Source organism: Myotis lucifugus, unplaced genomic scaffold (genome assembly GCF_000147115.1).
Source record: "Myotis lucifugus unplaced genomic scaffold, Myoluc2.0 scaffold_106, whole genome shotgun sequence".
NCBI classification, from domain to species: Eukaryota; Metazoa; Chordata; class Mammalia; order Chiroptera; family Vespertilionidae; genus Myotis; species Myotis lucifugus.
Genome location: NW_005871154.1, coordinates 932,908 through 955,929, shown reverse-complemented (window position 1 = coordinate 955,929; position 23,022 = coordinate 932,908). Strand labels below are relative to the sequence as shown.

Here is a 23,022-nt window from a genome sequence, read left to right as displayed (position 1 = left end):
CTGTTCATATTTTATCTTGTTTGCTTTTCCTCCTGTCTCCCAATCTGAACCATTGGAAGTAAGTTACATAGAGCAGAATCCTTTACTCCTGGACATTCCAGTGTGTTTTTCCTCAGAACAGGAATATTCCCTTACATCACCACAGAACAGTTATCAACTTCAGCAAAGTCTCTATTGATAGAATGCTTTACTCCAATCTGATATTTATATTCCAGTTTTCTTCAATAGGACCTAATACTAGCCTTTATAGCATTTTTTCTTTCTTTGTAACAGGATCCTGTCTAGGGTTAAGTAGCATTTAGTTGTCATGCTCCTAAGCCTTCTTTAATCTGAACTATTTCCACACCCTTTTATTTTTTATGAGATTGACATTTTGGGGAGTACAGTCCCTCCCCACATTTTAAAATAGAATTTTCCTCAGTTTGAGTTTGTCTGATATGTCCTCATGATTGGATCCAAGTAATGTATTCTTAGCCATAATTCTACACAGCAGATCTGTGTCTTTCTCAGAGGGTATCATATCTGAAGGCACATGCTGACCATCTATCCCACATTGGTGCTCATCTGGTCCCAGATTTCACCTGTGAGTGCACCTTCAAGATGGTTCTTATGTCTCTGGTTTATATCTCCATCATTATGTTTAGCACCTTCTCTCTAGTATAACAAAATGTTTTCGAGTCATCTTGTACCATACTGCCCCAGGCCTGGAATCAGCCACATCTCCAAGAAACATTGGTTCCTTTCAATGGGGAAGGAAGGATATTAGAGGTGAAGATCTGGAAGTAAGTTTTGCTTGTCAGAGAGGCGCGTTAGATCTCAAACCCAGACAGAGTGGGGGTTGGGATGACCTGGCCTACAAGGAGAGCCCAAGTAGATGTAGCTGTGGGGAGAGCAGGACTGGAGAAGCAGGAGCAAAGGCAAAGGCAACCATTGCACTCTGCTGTCTCCAGAAAGGCAGGCGGAATTGAATGATTGGTTTTGCTTGAACCTTACAGTTATTGCCCTTTTTTATTGTGGGCCTTGTGAGCAGTCTGAAATGTATGTCCCACAGAAAAATTCTCACAGTCCTGGATGGAGAGGCAGTTGTGTTTTTTTCTGCTTAAGTTATTTATATATCCTCTTGGATTTATTGCTGGAGGGGAAAATATAGTTAGGCCCCTTAATATACATTCACAGATCCCTACAGAATTATGAATCTAAAGTTTGTTTTATGCAAATGTCTTTCACATCTTCCCTGTAAAAGAGATATATTAAAAAACCCAATGTTTAAACATCATGATATAAGGTTCATATCTTTAAGAATATGTCTAAATACCTTGTCTTGTGAAACATTGCTATAGACAATTGAAGTCGTGAGAGGTTTTAAGCAGTAAATTGATACGATTCTACCTATACTTCAGAAATATATGAAGCTAGTGGCCTTAGCAGAATGAAGAAAGATGAAATGGGGGACAATAGGTGGTGAGGGCTTATTTTAAGATAAGGATCAAGATGAGTTGGTTAGGATATAGAAACTCTTGTATACTCTATAGTATAGAATAGTAGAAGCTTTTGGTGACTGATTATGAGGTAGAAAGGTGAGCAAAGTATTAAGAATGATTCTGAATGTTTGCCATTGATTTCTAATAATTTGTCCTTGTTTTCTCCTCTTAAGCCATACCCCATTAAGAAAACAAAAATGAGTTTGTCTTCATATCTTCTACACACCTGCTAGTATGATTTTATAGAAACTTTTCTTTCCTGCAGCCTTTTCTAATTCATTGTGACTGTCAAGTATGTCACTTGGAAATATCTTAACTCTTCACTTGCTAGGATTTCTTGAGGAATCATCTAGAAAGTGGTAAATCAGCTCTGAACTTTAATGAAAGATTATAGAAGATTTGAAATTTTGAATGAAGTTTTAAGGTAACAGTGTGTATATCTGAAGATATACTAGTGGCAAGTCACAATAAGTCTCAAAGGATGGCCTATTTTTCAGACTCCCTGCCTGAGAGATGGACTTTCTTTGGACATCCAGAAGTGATCACAATGACTCAAAAATAAATTCAGTTGAAACTGATTATGTAAACCAGAATGCCAAGAAGATTATTTAAGTAGGGTGAGACAATCTAGTGATGGGAATACTCAAGTCCTTTCCTACATATCTGTACCTATTCGGGGGGAATGAAAAAGTTGAGTAGCTTGGTATAGATTGGTGTACACTGACTCAGAAGAGAGGTGGGGGGTGGGGGGTTTGACAGAGAATTCATCCAGACCAGAGAAACCTTTCCAAGTCTGGATTACTTAACTCCCCAGAATTACCACCTTGCCAATCTTGTTGGTATTCTAATCAGACAGTAATTCTGATTATATTAACTACAATAATAACCTTTATGTAGTATACATTCTAATTTCTCACATTATATTATTTAATCCTTACAACAGTATCACAGTTTAATATTCACTGATTAAATTAAAACACCATCTTCAGTGAAGTAGTTATTCCAATGAATTTAGTGACAATCTATCTCTTTACCCTTGAATGAGATGACTCAATTTATTTGACTCAAAGGATAATCTCTTTTCTCTTTATTCTCTTTACTACTCAAGGCAAATAGGACCTGCCCTATAATATTTAGGAAATTCAAGCAAGTGTCCTGTTTTTCACTTTCCAAGTGGGTTTACTTTGAATATGATTCCTTAATCAGGAGATTCCATTAACTTTTTTTAAAGTCTCACATAAAATAGGGGCTGCTACATGATGGAGAAAACTTTTTTGATGTGAATGAAGGGCTTGATATATCGAGGGCAGAAGTTACTCTCAGGAAAGAGTTAATACTTGTGTACTAGATTCACAAAAAGTAAGTGAATAATAATTTCTATAGACACAAATGCCTGTTAAAATGTCAATCAATGCCTTGTTTCCCAAAGCAGAAGGGTGGCAAGACCAGAATATATTTATTTTATCTGGTTGTTAGAAACTCTAGTCAGCATGCAGTGATAGCCTGCTAGAAACTGTGACTGTGTGAACATTAGGAGGCATTTTAATTTTTGCGGAGACAGGTTTCTTTAGACTCAAAGACACTGTTTTTATATCTAGGTGGTAGAAACTCAGTTTTATTTTTTTTTCAGAAAGAAAAACAACTCTAAAACAGGATAGTTTGAAGTTCGGGGATATTATTGCTTGTTACTCAGTAAACTTTTAGCTGCAAGTATGATAATGACATAACCTGAGCAATCTCTGTAAAAAAAAATTAGAGTTTCAATTTTCATATATTTCTTCCATATTCTACTAGTAGTATGGGCATGCAAATTGTTCTTACCAATGTGAATATTGAGAAAGAAAGTAAAGTAATTTATTTAAGGCATGTGTCACTTTTGCTGTGAATTAAAAGGTGCTAGCTGTTAGAATACAATGCAACATACAAGTGTTGTATCATAGAATTGCACACTTGATACCTATATTATTTTATTAACTAATGTTACCCCAATAAATTAATTTTAGAAAAGAAAGTCATCTAGAATTTTGGAGAACTAAAAACTGCAGCAGAAAACCACAGTTTTCATTAGAACCATACAACTTTCTAATGGACATGTAGTATTTGAATAAAAATTCAAAAAGGTAAAATGGATAAAAAGGTGTTGGTATTAGCTACTGGCAAACTCTATTTCAGGAAGCTACATGGGAGAGAGAAACACAGAGCATTCCCACACTGGAAAAGGGCCCTTTAAAGTGCATTGAAACGCCTGGCCAGCTTGGGTCAGTGGTTGAGCATCAACCTATGAACCAGGAGGTCATGGTTCGATTCCTAGTCAGGGCACATCCCTGGTTTGTAGGCTCAATCCCAAGTAGGGAGCGTGCAGGAGGCAGCCAATCAATGATTCTTTCTTATCATTGATGTTTCTCTCTCCCCCTCTTCTTTCCTCTCTGAAATCAATAAAAATATATATTAAATAAAGTGCATTGAAAGACTGATTTTGAAAGCATAAAGTATTATATTTAAGTCTCAATTCTAACATTATGAGCACCTCCTCCCTCATTTTATTATTTTTTTCTCCTCCCTCATTTTAAAAATGTATTTAAAAATTACATGTTGAGGCTATTGTGAAGATGTATACATACCTAGCTCCTACTATCTACACAAGAAATCTCTCCCTTTTCTCTACTCCTATCTTTTCTGTAATCTACAATTGTCTTCTCAACTTTCCTTATAATTTAGCATGTATTTATTTATAATAGATAGCTTTCATTTACTTTTTCATCATTTGAATTCCCTGTTGTGGAAATGACTGTTTGTTAAAGCATAATCTCATTTTTCCAATAATTCGACTTACAACCTTAGAACATTTTTAAGGAGCAAAATAATAATGTACCTCTTCTAAGTATAGAATTTGGCACTGTACATATAGAGATCTTACTTCTTTGGGACAAATCTTGGAAAAAGATGTCACCACTCATTAGCAGTAAACACTAAGAGAAAAACCAAAATTCTATTTTTATGCATTTATTCATTTAGCACATATAAGAGATTCAGGATACCAAAGATAAATTAACTATATCCCGTGTATTTATAGAACTGCTTTGTAATATTCTACAGTGAATAATCTAAAATATTTTCTAACATATGTTGGTTTCAATATCTATTTAGAACTCTTATAATATGTGGATAACTCAAACAAAGTTTTGCTTATGTGGGCTATACTTATAGCTACTCACCATTTTTAAAAACTTAAATTGAGAAAATTTGAAAATACTATTTATTGATTTATTAAAATGACAAAAATTAATCATTACATGCTAGTAAAAGTAACATAAAATATATTTCAAAAAATAGTAATTGATATGGCACTGCCTTATATTTTTGAAAAAAGAAGACATCTGGATTCTATTAATGCTTCTATACTAAATATTTTATAATGTGGTATTTGGTTCAAGAACTTGATGAAAATCCAGCCTCACACAGATATAAAATTGGAATAAGGAACAATAAAATCTCATACTTCAGTGAAAAAAGACAATCAATAGATGATATTACTGAGATGACAGGACAGGCCATTACATAATGATAAATGAAGCATTCCACCAAGAAGACACTGCAATCCTAAATATGTATGTACATATTATTTTGGAGCTCCATATATATGAAGCAAAAGCTAATGGAACTGAAAGAAAAAAATAGAAAAATCCACAATTATACTTGGAGACTTTAATACCCCTCTCTCAATAATTAATAAGATTTGATAGATAATCTACAAGGATATTGAAGAACTCAACAACACCATATACCAAAAGTATTTAATTGATATTTATAGAATACTAGAGGCTCGGTGCACAAAAATTTGTGCACTGGGGGGGGGGGGGTCCCTCAGCCCGGCCTGTACCCTCTCCCAGTCTGGGACCCCTCGGGGGATGACCAACTGCTGGCTTAGGCCTGCTCCCCAGGGGATTGGGCCTAAGCTGGCAATCAGACATCCCTCTGGCAGCCAGCAGCCCTCGGGGGATGTCCACTTGCCAGTGGAGAGCAGACTTAAGCTGCGGTCGGACATCCTTAGCGCTGCTGAGGAGGCAGGAGAGGATCCCACCACCACCGCTGTACTGGCAGCCATCAGCCTGGCTTGTGGCTGAGCAGAGCTCCCATGTGGGAACGCACTGACCACCAGAGGGCAGCTCCTGCATTGAGCGTCTGCCCCCTGGTGGTCAGTGCAAGTCACAGCAACTGGTCATTCCCAGTCTTTCTGCTGTTAGGGTCAGTTTGCATATTACCCTTTTACTATATAGCAGGGGTCCTCAAACTATGGCCCACGGGCCACATGCAAATACAAATATTGTATTTGTTCCCGTTTTGTTTTTTTACTTCAAAATAAGATATGTGCAGTGTGCATAGGAATTTGTTCATAGTTGTTTTTTTTTAAAACTATAGTCCGGCCCTCCAACGGTCTGAGGGACAGTGAACTGGCCCCCTGTTTAAAAAGTTTGAGGACCCCTGCTATATAGGATAGAGGCCTGCTGCATGGGTGGGGGCCGGCTGGTTTGCCCTGAAGGGTGTCCCGGATCAGGGTGGGGGTCCCGCTTGGGTGCCTGGCCAGCCTGGGTGAGGGGCTGATGGCTGTTTGCAGCTGGTCACACCCCCTTCAGGGTGGGGGTCCCCACTGGGGTGCCTGTCCAGTCTGGGTGAGGGGGCTGAGGGCCATTTTCAGGCTGGCCGGTGACTGAAGCTCCTAGCCTCTCCTTTTTTTCTTTTTTTTTTATTCTGGGATTTATTTACCTTCTATAATTGAAACATTGTTGCCGTCACTGGCTCTCCCAGCTCTGAGGCCTCACAGGCTGAAAGCAGGTATCTGGGGTTTGTGTAGCTTCTCTAATTGAAACATTGTTGCTTTCGGGCTCAGAGCCGGGCCGCAGCAGGCCGGGAACCTTGGCTTCCTCAATCACTGGAGCAAGCAAGCCTCCTGCTCGCTTTAGCTGTGTGGCTGCTGGCCGCCATCTTTGTTGGCAGTTAATTTGCATATCACCCTGATTAGCCAATGGGACGCGTAGCAGAGGTATGGTTAATTACCCTTTTTGTCTTTTATTAGATAGGATTTTACCCAACAACAAAAGAATAAACATTTTTGAGCATCCTAGAAAACAACAAACAAACAAACAAAACCCCACATATTAGGGTAAATCATATTCTATACCATAAAACAAACCTCAACAACATAAAATAATTGAAACCATAGCTTGTGTTTTCCTACCATAATAGTATCAAACTAGAAATCAATAATTTAAAGATAACAAAAAATATCATTCAAAAAATAGAAAAGAAAGAAAACCACACACTAACTACCCTCATGTAAGTAGATGTAAAAATCCTTAACGAAATATTAACAAATAGAATTTAGCAGCATATAGAAAGAATTCTTCATCATGAACGAAGTGGGGCATATTCAAAAACTGCAAGGCTAGCTTGATACCAAGTATTTTACATCTTGACTTTTTCAATCCTGGCTGTCATACTGTATTATAGTTTTTCAATGTGTTACTACTATTGGGGGAATGAAATAAAGGGAAATGAGATCTCTATTATTTCTTATACTTGCCTGTGAATCTAGAGTTATCTCAAAATTAAAAGCTTAATTAAAAAATTACTCAACCAGAATACAGACAAAACTTTTTAGGTGAATATTTGAAATTTACTTTTAAATGGGTGAAATAAGAGGCCATCATACTAAGAAACTTCCTTTGGTCAAGTAATTGGCAATACTTTTATGCATTGGCATTTATTGATTCAGAAAAGTTGATCAGTAGGCTAAGGTATTTTGGAAATAATAGATGGTACATACCTTTTTAGAGCTTCAAAACACAGTATAAGGGATCTGTGAAGTTCTACAATATAGAGGTTTGTTTAACCCCAAATATTTCCAACTAAATTGACCATAAAACCCACCCACCAACCATCACCTTGTGTCTTTGATTTCCCCAAACACTCTTTAAAAATCTTTGGTTTTATAAATTTCCAGAAACTTACTTGGGAAAATCTGGTCTAAAATGAAAATATTTGTATCTACAAATACAAAGGATTACCTCTAGTCTCCACCTTTTTTGGTCCAATCAATTACATTCCAGAAACTATGAATAATTATCCTTTTCGTTTTTACTATTTTGTTTAGGCAGATCAAAGTGATTATTCATTTATTTAAATATAGACTTCAGTAGGGATTTATAGCAGAGCTATAGTTAGACCCAAGGAAAAACATGTGAGCTAGAAGCTTATCTCCAATGCTAAGTATATGGTGAGATGCCACTTTTCTGAAGATAAAACCCATCCAGTTCTTAAAATTCATTAAGGTTACTGCATTTTACAACTTTAGGAACACCATCCAAATTTTATTGTATTGTGATCTAGAGAATAAATTTATCATAAAACATAACTAGTACTCCCTAGGGTTTTGCATTTTTACTGCAGTATAAATCTATCCTCATAAAAACTGAAACCTAAGAAAATAGCTAACATTTATTAAGAGGTTACTAAATGTTAGGCAGTTTAGTATACAGTTTACACACCTTTTATAAACCACATCCTAAGTGGTAAGTTCTATTTATTATCCCCATTATATAGATTAAAAAATATGTCAAAAAGGCAAAGTCATCTCTTTATAGCAACATAGCTCATAAGTGCCAGAGCTGGAATCTAACATTTAGAAATGTGATCAATATGCTACCATCCTTGGAAGAGATCATTTGAATTCAAGACATGAAACCCTCCCTGAGTAAGTCATTCACCTTCACATAACACATCTTTTTTTATCTATAAAATGGAGATAATTCTCTATCTGTGTCTTGAGTGTTTATGTGAGTATCAAATACAATGTTTGTTAAATGTGGAGAGCCTCTGTTATATTCAATGAAGAATATCTTTGTTAGAATTTATTCAAGGTATCAGAATTTTGTTCTTTTATCAATAATTTTAACTTAAACTATGTTGATTTTTCTTTTTCCTCCTGTAGTAAATTCAGAATATTGTGATAGTAACCTCACAGTAGGTGGCTTCCCAATAGAATCTTTGAAAGCTTGTGAATTTGGGATTATAACTTTAGTGCATAAATGAGTAAAAGAGAGAGTATTAATAAAAAGGATAAGTTTCATAGGCAAAAATGCTCGCAACATGGCAACTGATCAAGATAAGCAGCATCATTTATATAATCACCAAACACAACTGCAGTTCTATGTATTCCTTCTGAGATTCCACGGGCCATTAGTTTCATAGGTTATTGCTGAATTAGTCTAGTTCTTCTTCTATTAATTAAGATTCACTTGAAAATAGTGGAAGAAAGAAAACCCAAATAATTTTAAAAAGATAAGATGTTCATTTTGCTCTCATGAAACAACACAGAGGTAAATAATCCAGGACTGGTAGTGCAATTCTACCATCCTCAACTCCCAGCTAGCTCTAGATCTTTATTCTAATATCTTCATCTTAGTTAGCAGGAAGAGCAGAATGTGGGAAGAGGAGTGCATGCTCATTCCTATTTAAAGGCATAAGTGAGAAGCGTCTGTTATCAATTCTGTTTTATCTCTATAGCCAAATAGGCATGGCCACACTTAGCTATAAAGGCAAACTGGAAAACGTAATCTCCAGCCAGCCATGTACCCTACTACATTTAGGATATTCATTATTGGGAAAAAGAAGAAGAATTAGTAATATTATGGAAAAATGGCAGTTTCTTACATAATCCTCTTTCCTAGTGTTTGAAATAGGTGCAATTAAAGTCAAGAACTCTTACCCAGCAGTCTGTTTACTAAGTGTCAAATACAAAAACTTTAAATATATCATGGTAAATGAGGTGTCAACATATTCTTTTACTCCAGACATTCCAAGTTATTAAACTTGTAAACATTTGTTATATAACTTAGGGCAGTGATGGCGAACCTATGACACACGTGTCAGAGGTGACACACGAACTCATTTGTTTGGTTGATTTTTCTTTGTTTAATGGCATTTAGATATATAAAATAAATATCAAAAATATAAGTCTTTGTTTTACTATGGTTGCAAATATCAAAAAATTTCTATATGTGACACGGCACCAGAGTTAAGTTAGGGTTTTTCAAAATGCTGACACACCGAGCTCAAAAGGTTTGCCATCACTGACTTAGGGAATTGGAATATATTACAGTAACATGCCAGAATGTTAGGAACTTAATATTTGTGTCTCCTTCAAATTCCTATGTTGAAATCTTATGCCCCAATGTGATGGTATTGGAAGGTGGACCTTTGCAATTTTATTAGGATTATATGAGGTCATGAGGATGCCACTGTCATGAATAGAATGGGTGCCATTATAGTAGTACCACAGAGGTCAGCTGTCCACCATGTAAGAAGTCACTATGATCCAAAAGTCAGCACCTTACAAGTTGAAAGAGGACCCTCACCAGAACTTGACCATCCTGGCTCCTACTCTCAGACCCTCAGCCTCCAGAATTGTGAGAAATAAATGTCTGCTGTTTATAAGTCACCTAGTTATGCTACTTTGCTTTAGTAGCCCGAACTGACTAAGACAGCCATGGGCAAACTACGGCCCGCGGGCCGGATCCGGCCCGTTTGAAATGAATAAAACTAAAAAAAAAAAAAACAGACCGTACCCTTTTATGTAATGATGTTTACTTTGAATTTATATTAGTTCACACAAACACTCCATCCATGCTTTTGTTCCGGCCCTCCGGTCCAGGTTAAGAACCCATTGTGGCCCTCGAGTCAAAAAGTTTGCCCACCCCTGGACTAAGACATAGGAGCTGTAACAAACCACCAAATCTTAGTGACCTAACCTAATAAAAATCATTCAATTTCTTATTCACACATGTTCAGTTTAGATATTAATATTTGGTGAGTGGTCTTTCACATGGACACTTCACTGACTCTACTATCCCCCAGGTCTCTGATGGATCTTCTACATCTTCTTGGGAGACAAGGGAACAGGGTGTTTACAGGCTCCTACAGAAGGAATATATGGGTCAAGCCTGCAAGTGACTACCTCCCTTCTGCCCACATTCCACCAGCCACAATACATTCACAGGACCACACCTAAACATGCAGTTAGCTGTGCATCCGGGAGTTTGAGGAAATGGGTTTCATGAACATATTGAATGAATGTGTTGGATCTTTCTGTTTGAAAATTTCAGTATTTTCCCCTCCAGGATCCAGTAATTGATAGAGGTTTTAGTTTGGGGCTCGGATACCTCATTTACATTCTAGCCCCAATTCTTGGTTGAAAAAAAGATAACTTATTTTTCTCTCACTGGACATTGCTTTTATTTTCCCTTCTTTCTACTTATTCAATATTTTTTCACTTATCCAATTTTTCTCCAAGGAGAAAAAGGCCATGGAATTCTGTTTTTATCAGCCAGTATGTATTCTTCTTTCCCACTGGCATCTCCCAAAGTGCATTTCATAAATTGTGGTGAATAATTGTTTTTATTAACATGCTTTGTTTGATTGAAAATTCACTTATCTCTTTTCTCCTACCATCTCCTCCATGCTGAGCAATATCACAGATATCTTTCCTACAAGCTGCTTAGGCCTTTCTCTATATACAGTCAAGTATCCCATCAGGAGGATATTGAGAGAATGGCCTATTGAATAAAAACACGAGCCAGCTTCAGACATTATCCATCTTAGTCACAAACCTTGGAATGTTATGGACACGTTTCAAAACATTTTAGCTTAACTGATTTTAAAGTTGTGTTAGCCACTGGAGCTCCATGTTTTAGAAAGAGAAATAAATACCCCATGTTTGTTTACTCAGCAAACATTTATAAAGCATCTACAGTGTGCAGGCACTTTGCAAAACACTAGGAATACCTATGAATATGGTGCAGGTCCCTCTCTTTTGGAACTGACAGTCTAATTAAGAACTGAACCATGAATAAGTAACTGTAATCTAAAGGGTTACAATTTAATAATTTAATTAATGATTAAAAAGAGGGAAGTATAAATGTTATTAAATAGGGGGGCCTACCCAAGTGTTCACTGTCAGATCCTCAAGGATGTGTTGAAGCAGATCAGGGAAAGTGCTAAAAAGAAAAGGGGGAAAGTTACAAATGCTTTCTAATACCCTAACAAAACAGTCTTAATAACTTGACAATGTCATACAGCTAATAGGCTGCAAAACTGGATCATCAACAGGGGAGGTCATGTCCCCCAGTCTTCCAAATACAGTGTCCTAATTTTAAAGGAAGCAGAGAGTCAAGGTTAAGAGTCAGACTACCGGGGATAAAATCCTCATACCACCTCTTACTAGCCAGACGACTTTTGGTAAGTTTAACTTGTCTTTACTTAGAGTCCTTCATTAACAAAGTGAAGATAAAAACAATACCTACCTCATGTGTTGTTAAAAAGATTGCATGAGTTAACATTGTAAATTACTTAGAACAGTCTCTGTAATAGGAAAATTTCATTAAATAATAAAGTCACTCTTGCATGCTGCTGCACTAATTTTCTAGCTCCATATAGAAAACAAATTTTAAATGGAGTAGACTACTGTTTGAGACTTCCAGTGGTGGTGGTGGTGGTGGGGGAATTGTTTCAGAAAAGCATTAGTCCTAAATTGAACTGATAGACAAAATGTAACAAAATGATAGTACTTTCTACTTAGAATTGCTTTTTTAAAGCAACCTCTGAGATAAAATTATAGCCTTCTACAGATTTTTAAAATTCAGTGAGGAAATGAAATTTGACAGAAACAAAAATTGGTTTTATGGAGATGAACATCTGGCCTTATACACTGGTGGCACTACCAAAGGATTCTAGCCTTCTCTATGTTTTGTGACAGGAATATGATTGATCCAGCTAGTTGTATGACATCTGAAGTCCTGTAATAGGAAGCTTCTAAAGTACTCATCCAGCCCTGGACTCTGTGGCTCAGTTGGTTGAGCATCGTCCCATGCAATGAAAGGTCGCTGGTTCGATTCCCAGTCAGGGCACATGCCTGGTTTGCAGGCTCAATCCCCAGTAGGGGGTGTGCAGGAAGCTCTCTCTCTCTCTCTCTCTCTCTCTCTCTCTCTCTCTTTCTCTCTCTCTCTCTCTCTCCCCCCCTCTCTTTTCCTCTCTCTTTCTAAAAAATCAATAAAAAACAGTAACAAATTTTAAAGTAATCATCCAAAGGAAGAGGAAGAGTGGGAACCACCATGATAGGGCTTTCTCTACCCTGATCAAGTATATTATAGAAATCTGTTCTGGATCAGAAGCCTCAGTTTTTTTCAGAAAAAAAAATAAGGAAAACAAAGGTAGTGTTGAAACTAGAAAAAAAAATAGAAAAGAATATTGTCATCTTTATAGAGTTATTATGAGGATTAAGTTTCATAAGAACATAAGGGAACACTTAGCCCTAATGCCTACCACCCAGAAGTTGAAAGTACAGTAATAGCAGTAATTTGTTGCCATATGGTAATTAAGTAGTAACAAAGGAAAATAGAAAATGTATGAGTCATACTTCATTTATAATTAAATTGTGAAGATGAGGCTTTGTCATAAGGAAGACACTATTTGAAATTGAAGATTGATAAATGAAAACCCATCTGTGAAAATTCAGGTATTTTCAAGTGATTTTAATCAAAATGTCTTACAAATAATTATCCTTATTTTAATACAAATAAAATCTGTATTATGTTTTCCTGCAACTAACTTTACTTAACACTAATTTTTTATCCATGGACTACGTATGCTCTTATTATACATTCATAGCAATAATCCCTATATGCAAATTTATAGAATTGAAAGATAAAAACAAAGTAGTCTAATGAGAAAAACACGGGATTTGAAATGAGAAGACTGAGGATATAGCTTTGGTATTAGCCATTCAGAAGACATGTGACCTTTAATATGTCATCTAGATTACCCAAGTCAGTATCTTCATCTGCAGTATAAGCATGCTCATACTTACTCTATCTCCCTATGTGAGGAACATACAATAGTGTGCTGGAGCTGATACATCTGCTGTGAGAACTGGGAGCATCTTTTCCCAACTCTTTACTCAATGACATTAAGTTGGTACTTTGAAATTAACAATCATGGAATATCTACACCATGAAAATTGACAGGTGCTACCAATCAAAATATTCTCCATATACCCCCACCCCATTTCTCCTCTGAGATTTAGTTATTAATCTCTTGCTAGTACACTACTGGGAATGTCTAATGAGAAAATGTGCCTGAAAGTGTTTTGTTAACTATAACATGTAATGCAAATATGCTATAATATTCATTATGAAAAATTATAGATATGGAATCTATGACTGGCATATTGATATCATTAAATGATGTTGCCTAATTAAAAGCAAAGATATAAATGAGATAGGGTACATTTAAATGATTTAATTGATTTGTATATTATAGAAATGGCCTATCAAATCAAACCAATGAAGGGTTGTTACATAGAACCTTAGAAAAGGTACTTAACCATCTGTTTGCCTGGGACTCATATGGGCTTTCTGAGGACCAGGACAAGCTATATAATTTGTAGGTCCCAGTGTGAAATGAAAACATTGTGCACCTTGTTAGAAAATTATTAAGAATTTCAAGATAGCAATAGCAGATCATTAAATCAAGTATGGGCAGTCTGGGTAGGGGACACTCAGTTGCATGCTTATGAAACTGGCCTACCTAGGACATAGGACTTTCATTGCTAAAACCAGAGACTAGAATGGTTAGTTATCCTACCTTTGCTTCAAAAAACAGCATTAATATATTATTAATGTTTTAGCACACCTAATGAAATACACCAAAGATATACCAAGTACTATCAATTCAATCATAAGTAAAGAGCAGGAAGAGAATATGACTAAAATAATACATCCTATATAATAAAAGCCTAATATGCAAATCAACCAAATAGCCGAACGACCGGTGGAATGACTGGTCGCTCACTGACCACCAGGGGCAGATGCTCAACGCAGGAGCTGCCCCCAGCCCACAGGCCCCAGGCCAGTCAAAGAAGGTTCCAGCAGCACCCCCCACACCCCCGATCGCCCTGCAGAGGGAGGTGACCAGCGGCGGCGGTGGAGGCGAGCAAGACCCCCAATTGCCCCTCTGGTTGCCCTACAGATGGGCCCTGAACACTGACCAAGCCTAGTGACCCTACCCATGCACGAATTCCATGCACAGGGCCTTTAGTATAGCTATAAAGATCTTTGCTTGTTTCAGTCTGTACAAAGTGTACTAAATGACTGCTGTGTGTTTCAATATTCCCAAGTCTTTCCAAACACACAAATCTAATCTTAGAATACAGAAAGCCATTATAAAATTTTACCTTAAAACAAATTTCAGATACATTTTAAATGAAGAAAATGGACCATTATTCTTGATGTGTAAGATCATTCTATAGGTATGTTTATAAACTGAGAATAAGATCTATGAATATTTAAAAAAATCACTGGATGATGTAATTATACATATATACTGTGCATTTATAATATGTATGTAAAGAAAAAGCTTAGACATGTGCACACATACACAATGCACACACACAAACATGGAGGCTACCTAGAGGAGAAATTAATCTGGTGTTTAAAATAATAAACAATTTAAGGTGATAACACATGAAGTAGTTCTGTTGCTCTCCTTTATTGCATTTACGGAGAAGACTGGGACTAATTCTGATGGACTCAACCACTGTCTTTGTGGAAACAATGAAGACAATTAGAGCAGTAGTTCTCCAACTTAGTGCATATTAGAATCACCTTGAAGACTTCCTACTGACATTTTGATCCATAATTTTCTAGTAGGGTCAGTATATTTGCATTTCTAACAAATTTACAGGTGATATTTCTGGCTTTAGGACCATGCTTTTGATGATCCCAGAATTTGTGGCGCTTTTGAGATCTTAACTATCATCTAACACATTATTATATGGTAGGAAACCATCACCAACCACTACATTTACTTCATTGCTCTGTTTCCACAATTGAAAGAATTTCCTGAGTCAAATTAAAAGTATTTTCTAGCAAACATAAATGCTAATTAATTACATTTATGGCCGTAGAGCTGCCACTTTCTTTTATAAAGCTTGAATTGGATTGAAAATTAATGCTTCCATTATACCTCAGGACTAGCTTAGATCCAAAATCTTTTTTTGATCTATAATTTTATATTTCTGCTGCAAGGAATTTAAATTACAAGCCTTTTAAAAGTACTCAGCCATCAAATTCAACCTCCTAAAATGATTGTGTGTGACCTTGTGAGGCTATGCACTTAGATTCTGAATTAAGTTGCACATTAGGAGAGTATATTAGGGGGAATGTAGCCAGTGGGTCTGACAGTCACTTCTCTTCAATCTTCAGACACATTAATGTACATTTTTGTATCTTATTTTTGGTTCCTGTTCTGCAATTAAGTCTCTGGAACTCCATGAAATGTTATAATTGGTTAGAGATGGACTTAAAATAAAATTAACTCAAATAAATTAAATGTACTGTGTTCTGAAGATTTAACTACGTACTTTTTTACATTCCCAATAGGCAAGATAAAGTGCAACATTTAAAATCCAGCTTCCTAGAATGGAGCATACTGAATAACATAAGATGATGTGTGAAAATATCCATCCAGCACCTTATACTTAATAGTTCCTCAATTTTTAAACATCATTTTCAAGAGTCTTCTTTGGAACAGTTATCAGTATGAACATATTTCAAGGCAGAAGTGCATGATGTGGAATTTTAAAGGCAGAAGCATTTTTGGACTGTCAGAACATGAAAGGAAAAAATTTCAAGTGAAGGATATAATATATTCAGATAAATAATCTATATATATAAAAGACTAAGTGACCCACTGTATGTCTGTCCGACTGGCTGGTACATATGATGCACACTGGCAATTTAAAAATAAACATTGACTCTCGCATGCACGATACATATAAAGCTCTTGCTGGTGCCAATCGCGTGCATGTGTTTCTATCTGTCATTGTCATTCATGAATTTGGTTGACACTTCCATTATAGAGAAAGAGCAAATAGCAATATTAAAATATTTCTTCTAATTAATTTCCTTTCAATGTGCACGAATCCATGCACCGGCCACTAGTATACTAGTAGTCAATAAAGTTTTTAAAGTGTGTGTTCAAGTTTAGAGGAGGGAGAGCAATTTAGCCTAAATTGGTGAATTTAAACCCTAGTTGCACATTAAAATCGCATGGGGTGTTTTGAAAACTCCAGGTGCCTGAGCCCCACTCTATACCAATTAAATCTGAATCTCCAGGGATCAGAGATAGGCATCTATATTAAAAGACAAAGGAATGAACTCAAACACTCTCAGAGCACTATTGGGAAAGAAATGAAAGAGAAAGAGATGGATTGACAAGTTGAAGTTTTCTATTGTTATCATCAACCTGAAACTGTGTTTATGAATTTCCCATAAGAATGTAGCATGCGGATTTGAAGGCATAACACTGTCACCATCCTTCACAAAGAGGTTTGAGCCATTTTGGTATCTGTGACTGCTAACAAGGTCCCTCCTGGCTTATTAGATTTTCTATCCACGGGGAATCCTTGGACAAGAGTGAGGCAATAAAACATTCTGTACCTCGCTGTTAATGGGTGAAAATAGCAAGTCAATAAATTCACTTCATAGGAAAAGAGGTTCCTAAGGTATGTCAGCAAGTTGGTACAGACCCAACCCAACTCTAGTGTACAAAAAAACCCACAGGTTTTGAAATCCATGAGATTTCAAATCTAATTCCTTGATTTCCTCTATTACTAGCTTGAATTTAGATGTGTTATTTAACTTTGATAAACTTAAGTTTTCTCATCTGCAAAATTGGGAAAATAATAATATTTATATCACAAGTGGTCCTGGGATTCAAATGAGATCACATACAGTAGAGATATTTGAAAAGCTTGCCATGTGAATTATTACTATACACATGATGCCAAAAATTTCTTCTTCGACTTGCTCTTCAAAAAGAGAATAAAATCTCAGCAAGAGAAGCTACTGATTTGGTGTAGACATTTCTTATTTTCCCAAGATGATTTATCATCCAAAAAATAAATTGTGTAAAGAAGTAAAAGAGAAAATAGTTTATTCACATTTTTATATTATTCCCATCCATGACATTTTCTCTATTTTGTCACTTAAATACTAGAGTGAAGGACCCTTATAGACTTTATGGAGAGAAATGTATCTTTCCTTCCCAATCTCTATAGATTGTGTAAGGACTAATAAGTATTTAATATTTGATTTTCTTTTAAATACAAAGATAGCCTTAACCGGTTTGGCTCAGTGGATAGAGCATCAGCCTGCGGACTCAAGGGTCCCAGGTTCGATTCCAGTCAAGGGCATGTACCTTGGTTTCGGGCACATCCCCAGTAGGGTGTGTGCAGGAGGCAGCTGATCAATGTTTCTCTCTCATCGATGTTTCTAACTCTCTATTCCTCTCTGTAAAAAATCAATAAAATATATTTTAAAAAAATAAAAATAAAAAAAAATAAAAATCATCATTCTCCCCTTTAAAAAAATAAATAAATACAAAGATATACAAGGCTCTTTAAAATATATATATATGTATATATTTATTGATTTCAGAGAGGAAGGGAGAGGGAGAGAGAGAAATATCAATTATGAGAGAGAATCACTGGTTAGCTGCCTCCTGCATGCCTCACACTGGGGATCAAGCCCACAACCCGGATATGTGCCCTGACCAGGAATCAAACTGTAACCTCCTGGTTCATAGCTCAATGCTCAAACACTGAGCCACACCAGCGGGCATGATGTAATAGTTTTTTTAAAAAGTATTTCAAGAATAACATATAACATTTATGCATAATTGTGTGGGAAAATAAAATAAAACATGAAATTACATGAAAAAAGGAATCCCCCCAAAAATTCAGATATAATAAAGTTATTTTAATATGAACGATGGATAATAAGATACATTTTCTAAAAGTGATATTAAGTTCTTAGTTTTAAATTTACACTTTTTGTAATATCCCTGAAATTTTATCCTCCAAAACTATTTATAATTATGATTAAAACAATTTGGAATCCACTTAAAATTACATGAGAGCATATATAAAATGTAGTTTTAAATTTTCATTTGGTGCTACTCAAGAATAAAAGCTTGAAGACCATTGCTCTACGGAACTTTGCCCTCCATGATATGTGATTTATTGCTACATAGTAAAGGCAGTAACCATGCACTTAAGAGCTTAAGATCTAGAACAGTGGTTCTCAACCTTCTGGCCCTTTAAATACAGTTCCTCATGTTGTGACCCAACCATAAAGTTATTTTCGTTGCTACTGTTATGAATCGTAATGTAAATATCTGATATGCAGGATGGTCTTAGGCGACCCCTTTGAAAGGGTCGTTTGACCACCAAAGGGGTCGCGACCCACAGGTTGAGAATCGCTGCTCTAGAATAAAACAGGCTTGCGTTCCAACCTTCACTCTTTTTATTTGTTTTGTAATCTTAGACAAGTTACTTGACCTCTCTAAACCCCTTTTTAAAGTCTATATAATGGAGATAATGAAGGATCATTCTGAAAGTTATGTAAATCAATCATGTCAAACTCTTAGAAAAATTTCTGAACATAGTGAGTGTCAATCATAAAAGTTGCCATAGACAAGCAAATTCAGATGGAAGTGACTGTCCTTAGGCTACTAGTAAGTTTCCTGAGGGGCCAGGGCTTAGTATGATCTCTAAGAATGAATTCAAAAAGCTCAAAAGGAGGGGATAATAAGTCACCAGCTGAAGGGGCAGAAATACTGTGGGCCACAAAGCATTAAATGCAAAAGTCAAGAGCTATATCTTTAAAAATGAAGAGGTAGATTACAAAATAATTCTAATTGCATGAAATGTAGTTAGACCTCCCCCGTCCAAATTGTGGTGCCTTTACTGTGTCTATCCTCCATCATCATCATATTGTTTCTGCTTGCTTGATTTTTCTAAATTCTGAAATTCAATAATACGCCCTTGGCCATATTCCCTCAACTGGCTTCCAGTGTAGAATTTAACTTCCTTCTGACTTGAATTCTGCTTATGTTTTATGTTTTGTCTGAATGGACTCAAATAATATCTTACTCGACCTCTTCCCAGTGAGTGGATGAGAAAGAATATAAAATACCAAGACCTCTAATGTTGAAGCTTAACTGAAATAAGTTAAAATCCCAACTCTACCACTACCTCGGTAGCCTTGGGAAACTCAGCTCTTCTCTGAGCTTCAGTTTTCTCTTATTTACAGTGGGGATAATAATTTACAATTGATAGGGTTGCTGTAGATTGGAGGACATATATCACAAAAATGCATTTAGCCCAATTAACATTCAGAAAACAATAGCTCTTATTAAAATTATTATTCCCACTATTACTATTCCTGATGCAATGGATGGAACAATTTAATCGCGTTCTGATGAACTTTGAAATGAGTATTTTGCAAAGCAAAGACATTCTGACCTGATGCCCCCAGACTTTTGACAATGCATAGTGATGTGGAAGGTCACAAATATTATACTTTCTCTGAAACCAGAAAACAAAATTTAAAGTAGCCAGAACTGGTATGCAAAAGGACAAATAACAGGCTAAAACGATGTGCTCTAAGTACTGTTACAGACTGAAGTGAAAATCACTATGCTGATTATCATTAATAAGGTCTTGCTACTTTTCAGTATCTAAAGGAGGAATAATAAGCAGAAGCAACAGGAAGGACCACAATTTGGCTCTACCTATTTCATCTGATTAACAGTTCTTTGTACCCAGATTAATACCAATCAATTCCAGGAAGATTTATTAAATAAATACTCACTGGGTATTCAGAATGTAAAGAATCCCAATACAGAATGAATTTTATTATTTTATGACTTTGAATTAAGTTTTCACTTCTAATTATAAAACAAATGAAATAATCACTTTTCAATCATGAAGGCAAACTAACTTTCCCCCCCAATTTTCTTTTTACCAACAGGGTTTGCTAGTCCAGCTACTGGGATAGCAAATGCCTCTCAAAGCACTATGCACAATGCCTTGCACATCTATATGAATGGAACGATGTCTCTGGTCCCGTCATCTGCCAACGATCCCATTTTCCTTCTTCACCATGCATTTGTTGACAGGTTGGTGGACACTTCTTTATAAGTCGTGTGCATATTAGTGTGAAACGTGGTGTGACATTAGCTGTTACTTAAAAGCTAAGGGGCCGTGGTGGTCTCTTTTCTCAGAGCAGGTTCTTCCAGAAACAGAACTTAAACTAAGGATTTGAATGTTTTATGAAAATGTTTTATTACACACAGACCAGTATGAGAAAGAGTAAAGCAGGTAAGAAAGAGGAAGAGTACAATTTCAATTGAAGTCCCAGACTCAACCAGATCATGGTAGAGTATGAAGTATCCCCTCAGATTGTCTTGCTTTAAAACAAAGGGACTGAGTTTTTGTATTCCCATATTTAAGAACCTTTGGTACAGGCTGCCATGAGGTAGGAGCAGTAAAGCTCCCAGGTACTAGCTAATTCCAGGCAGGCTAAAGGCTTCAGCGTCCAATGGTCATCTTCTAAAGGTTCTGGTGGAAGTGGTTAGGATTAAGCATGTAGAGTCAGGAAGGTGGGCACATAGCACTGGTGCAAACCTATCTGACACCATCTGGACAGGGCACTAATCTGCTATTTGTCACATATACATATGCTTTTTTCTCTCTCTCTCTCTTTCTGGTAATGTATTGTTATTTCTTCATTTCCAACCTCAGACCTTCACATATAAGCAGATACAGTCTTTGATCTCAAACACTGGCCTGAGCATTATATGAGCAGTTCTCCAGATAGGATGCACTATGGCCCAACCATCCTGTTTAATGTGATTTAATTCTTCCATAGTTTTTTTTTCTCCCTTATTAACCTTCTCCCGGGATAGCAGAAAAGAAAGTAGGTAGAGAATGGTCAGTTCTCTTTTTCTAGAATTCAAGAAGAGAAAAGATAATAAAGCATCAAATAATGACAGACAAATGTAAGGCTCTTTTTTTTGTCCCTTCTAAGGTACTTTTCTTGCAACAGCTAATGAATTAAAGGCACAGATTTATACCTACCATGAAAATAATGCTGCCATTTTCTTCATAAGTATAACAGTTTCTATTTTTTCCTGTTGTAAAAATAAGGAAACCGAAACTAAAAACTAAAATTTTACTCATCACCATTTCCACCTCACTCTTGTTCCTAGGAATGTGGATATAATATCAAATAAGAAAGTGACCATTAGCCTGGAAGATTATGAGAAAAATTTTTATTGCCTCTATGGTCACTCTAATATTACAGAAATTCATTAATATCCCAAGTCCAGTTTTATTTAGAAAACATTTTAAGAAAGTGTATAAATACCAAAAGTATGATAGTAATATAATACTATAACCACCCATACCCATATATAAAGAAGGGAGGGAGAGGGTTGAATAAACATCTTACCAGAAAAGATAGCTTGAACTCTTTTTACTGAGTCATTTTTACATTGTACTGTCCTGGAGAGTTTTGGGCATTTTTTAATCTTTAGTGTTATCTCATGAACTTTAAAGAATTCTAGATTTCCTAGACACCTTGATGCCCTAAGCAAGGAATCACAAACTATGGTTTATGAGTCAAATCTATGTTTTACCTTCTTTGTAAATAAAGTTTTATTGGAGGATAGCAGCAGCATTTATTTACATACTAGAGGCCTGGTGCACGAATTCATGCACGGGTGGGGTCCCTCGGCCTGGCCAGCAATCGAGGCCTATCAGGGGGCCGGCCCAGTGGGAGGGACTCCAGGAAGTTGGCTGGCCGGGGGGAGGAGCTGTGGGTGGTTGGCTGGCAGGCCCTTCCCCCAATAGGGGTTAGAAGGGCCCATCAGGGACAGGGCTGGCCAAGGGGAGGGACCGTGGGCAGTTGGGGCAGGCTCATCATAGCGACTGGTGGAGCTCCCAGTTGGTTGAACTCCCACCCAAGGGGACAATTTGCACATTAGCCTTTTATTGTATAGGAGAAGAGAAAAAAATTGACCTTTAGCTAGCCCACCAATTGTATATATATATAACTGCTATATACTGAATTCAATATTTGGAAGCATGTTTGTTTAACAGAGATAAAGCCATTATGCAGATATAAGGCTTTTAGATACTATTCTGCCACCTTTGAAAATTAAAAATTTCTGTCCTCCCAGAATTCTTGGTTAAACCTATCTTAATATTAGATATCTGTGTGATTATTAAAATAACTCAAAAATCAGCCTGTAGCAAAGTAGTGTATCATTGAGACTGCACAGCCAAGCTAATGAAGATTCTGTGCATAGAGAAGGGAAAAGGAGCAATATTATAAAGGATAAAGACCTGTGGATACCACAGAATACCGTGGCATCTGAACTTGCCTCCCACGTCTCTTCTCACAGAGACTCATTTTTTCAATCAGAGGTCTATTCACTGCCATTTAATTAGTCACAAATATATTTATTGAGCACCTACTATGTGCTAAATGTATTTGCCTGAATATTTTACATTCTTCCCTGCCTCCATGCAATGCTTATACTATATTCCAAACCTGAAACATATTTTCCCTGAGTTATCTAA

General features: G+C 36.4%; 1 protein-coding gene across 1 annotated transcript in view; it reads left to right on the top strand.

Annotated features, from left to right (window-relative positions):
• The window catches only part of TYR (tyrosinase), a 91,939-nt gene that overhangs the window by 35,857 nt on the left and 33,060 nt on the right, over positions 1-23,022 (top strand). The window contains exon 4 of the mRNA XM_023757385.1: positions 20,408-20,555. Within this exon, the coding sequence (XP_023613153.1) occupies positions 20,408-20,555 (148 nt within the window). The remainder of the gene's footprint in view (positions 1-20,407; positions 20,556-23,022) is intronic.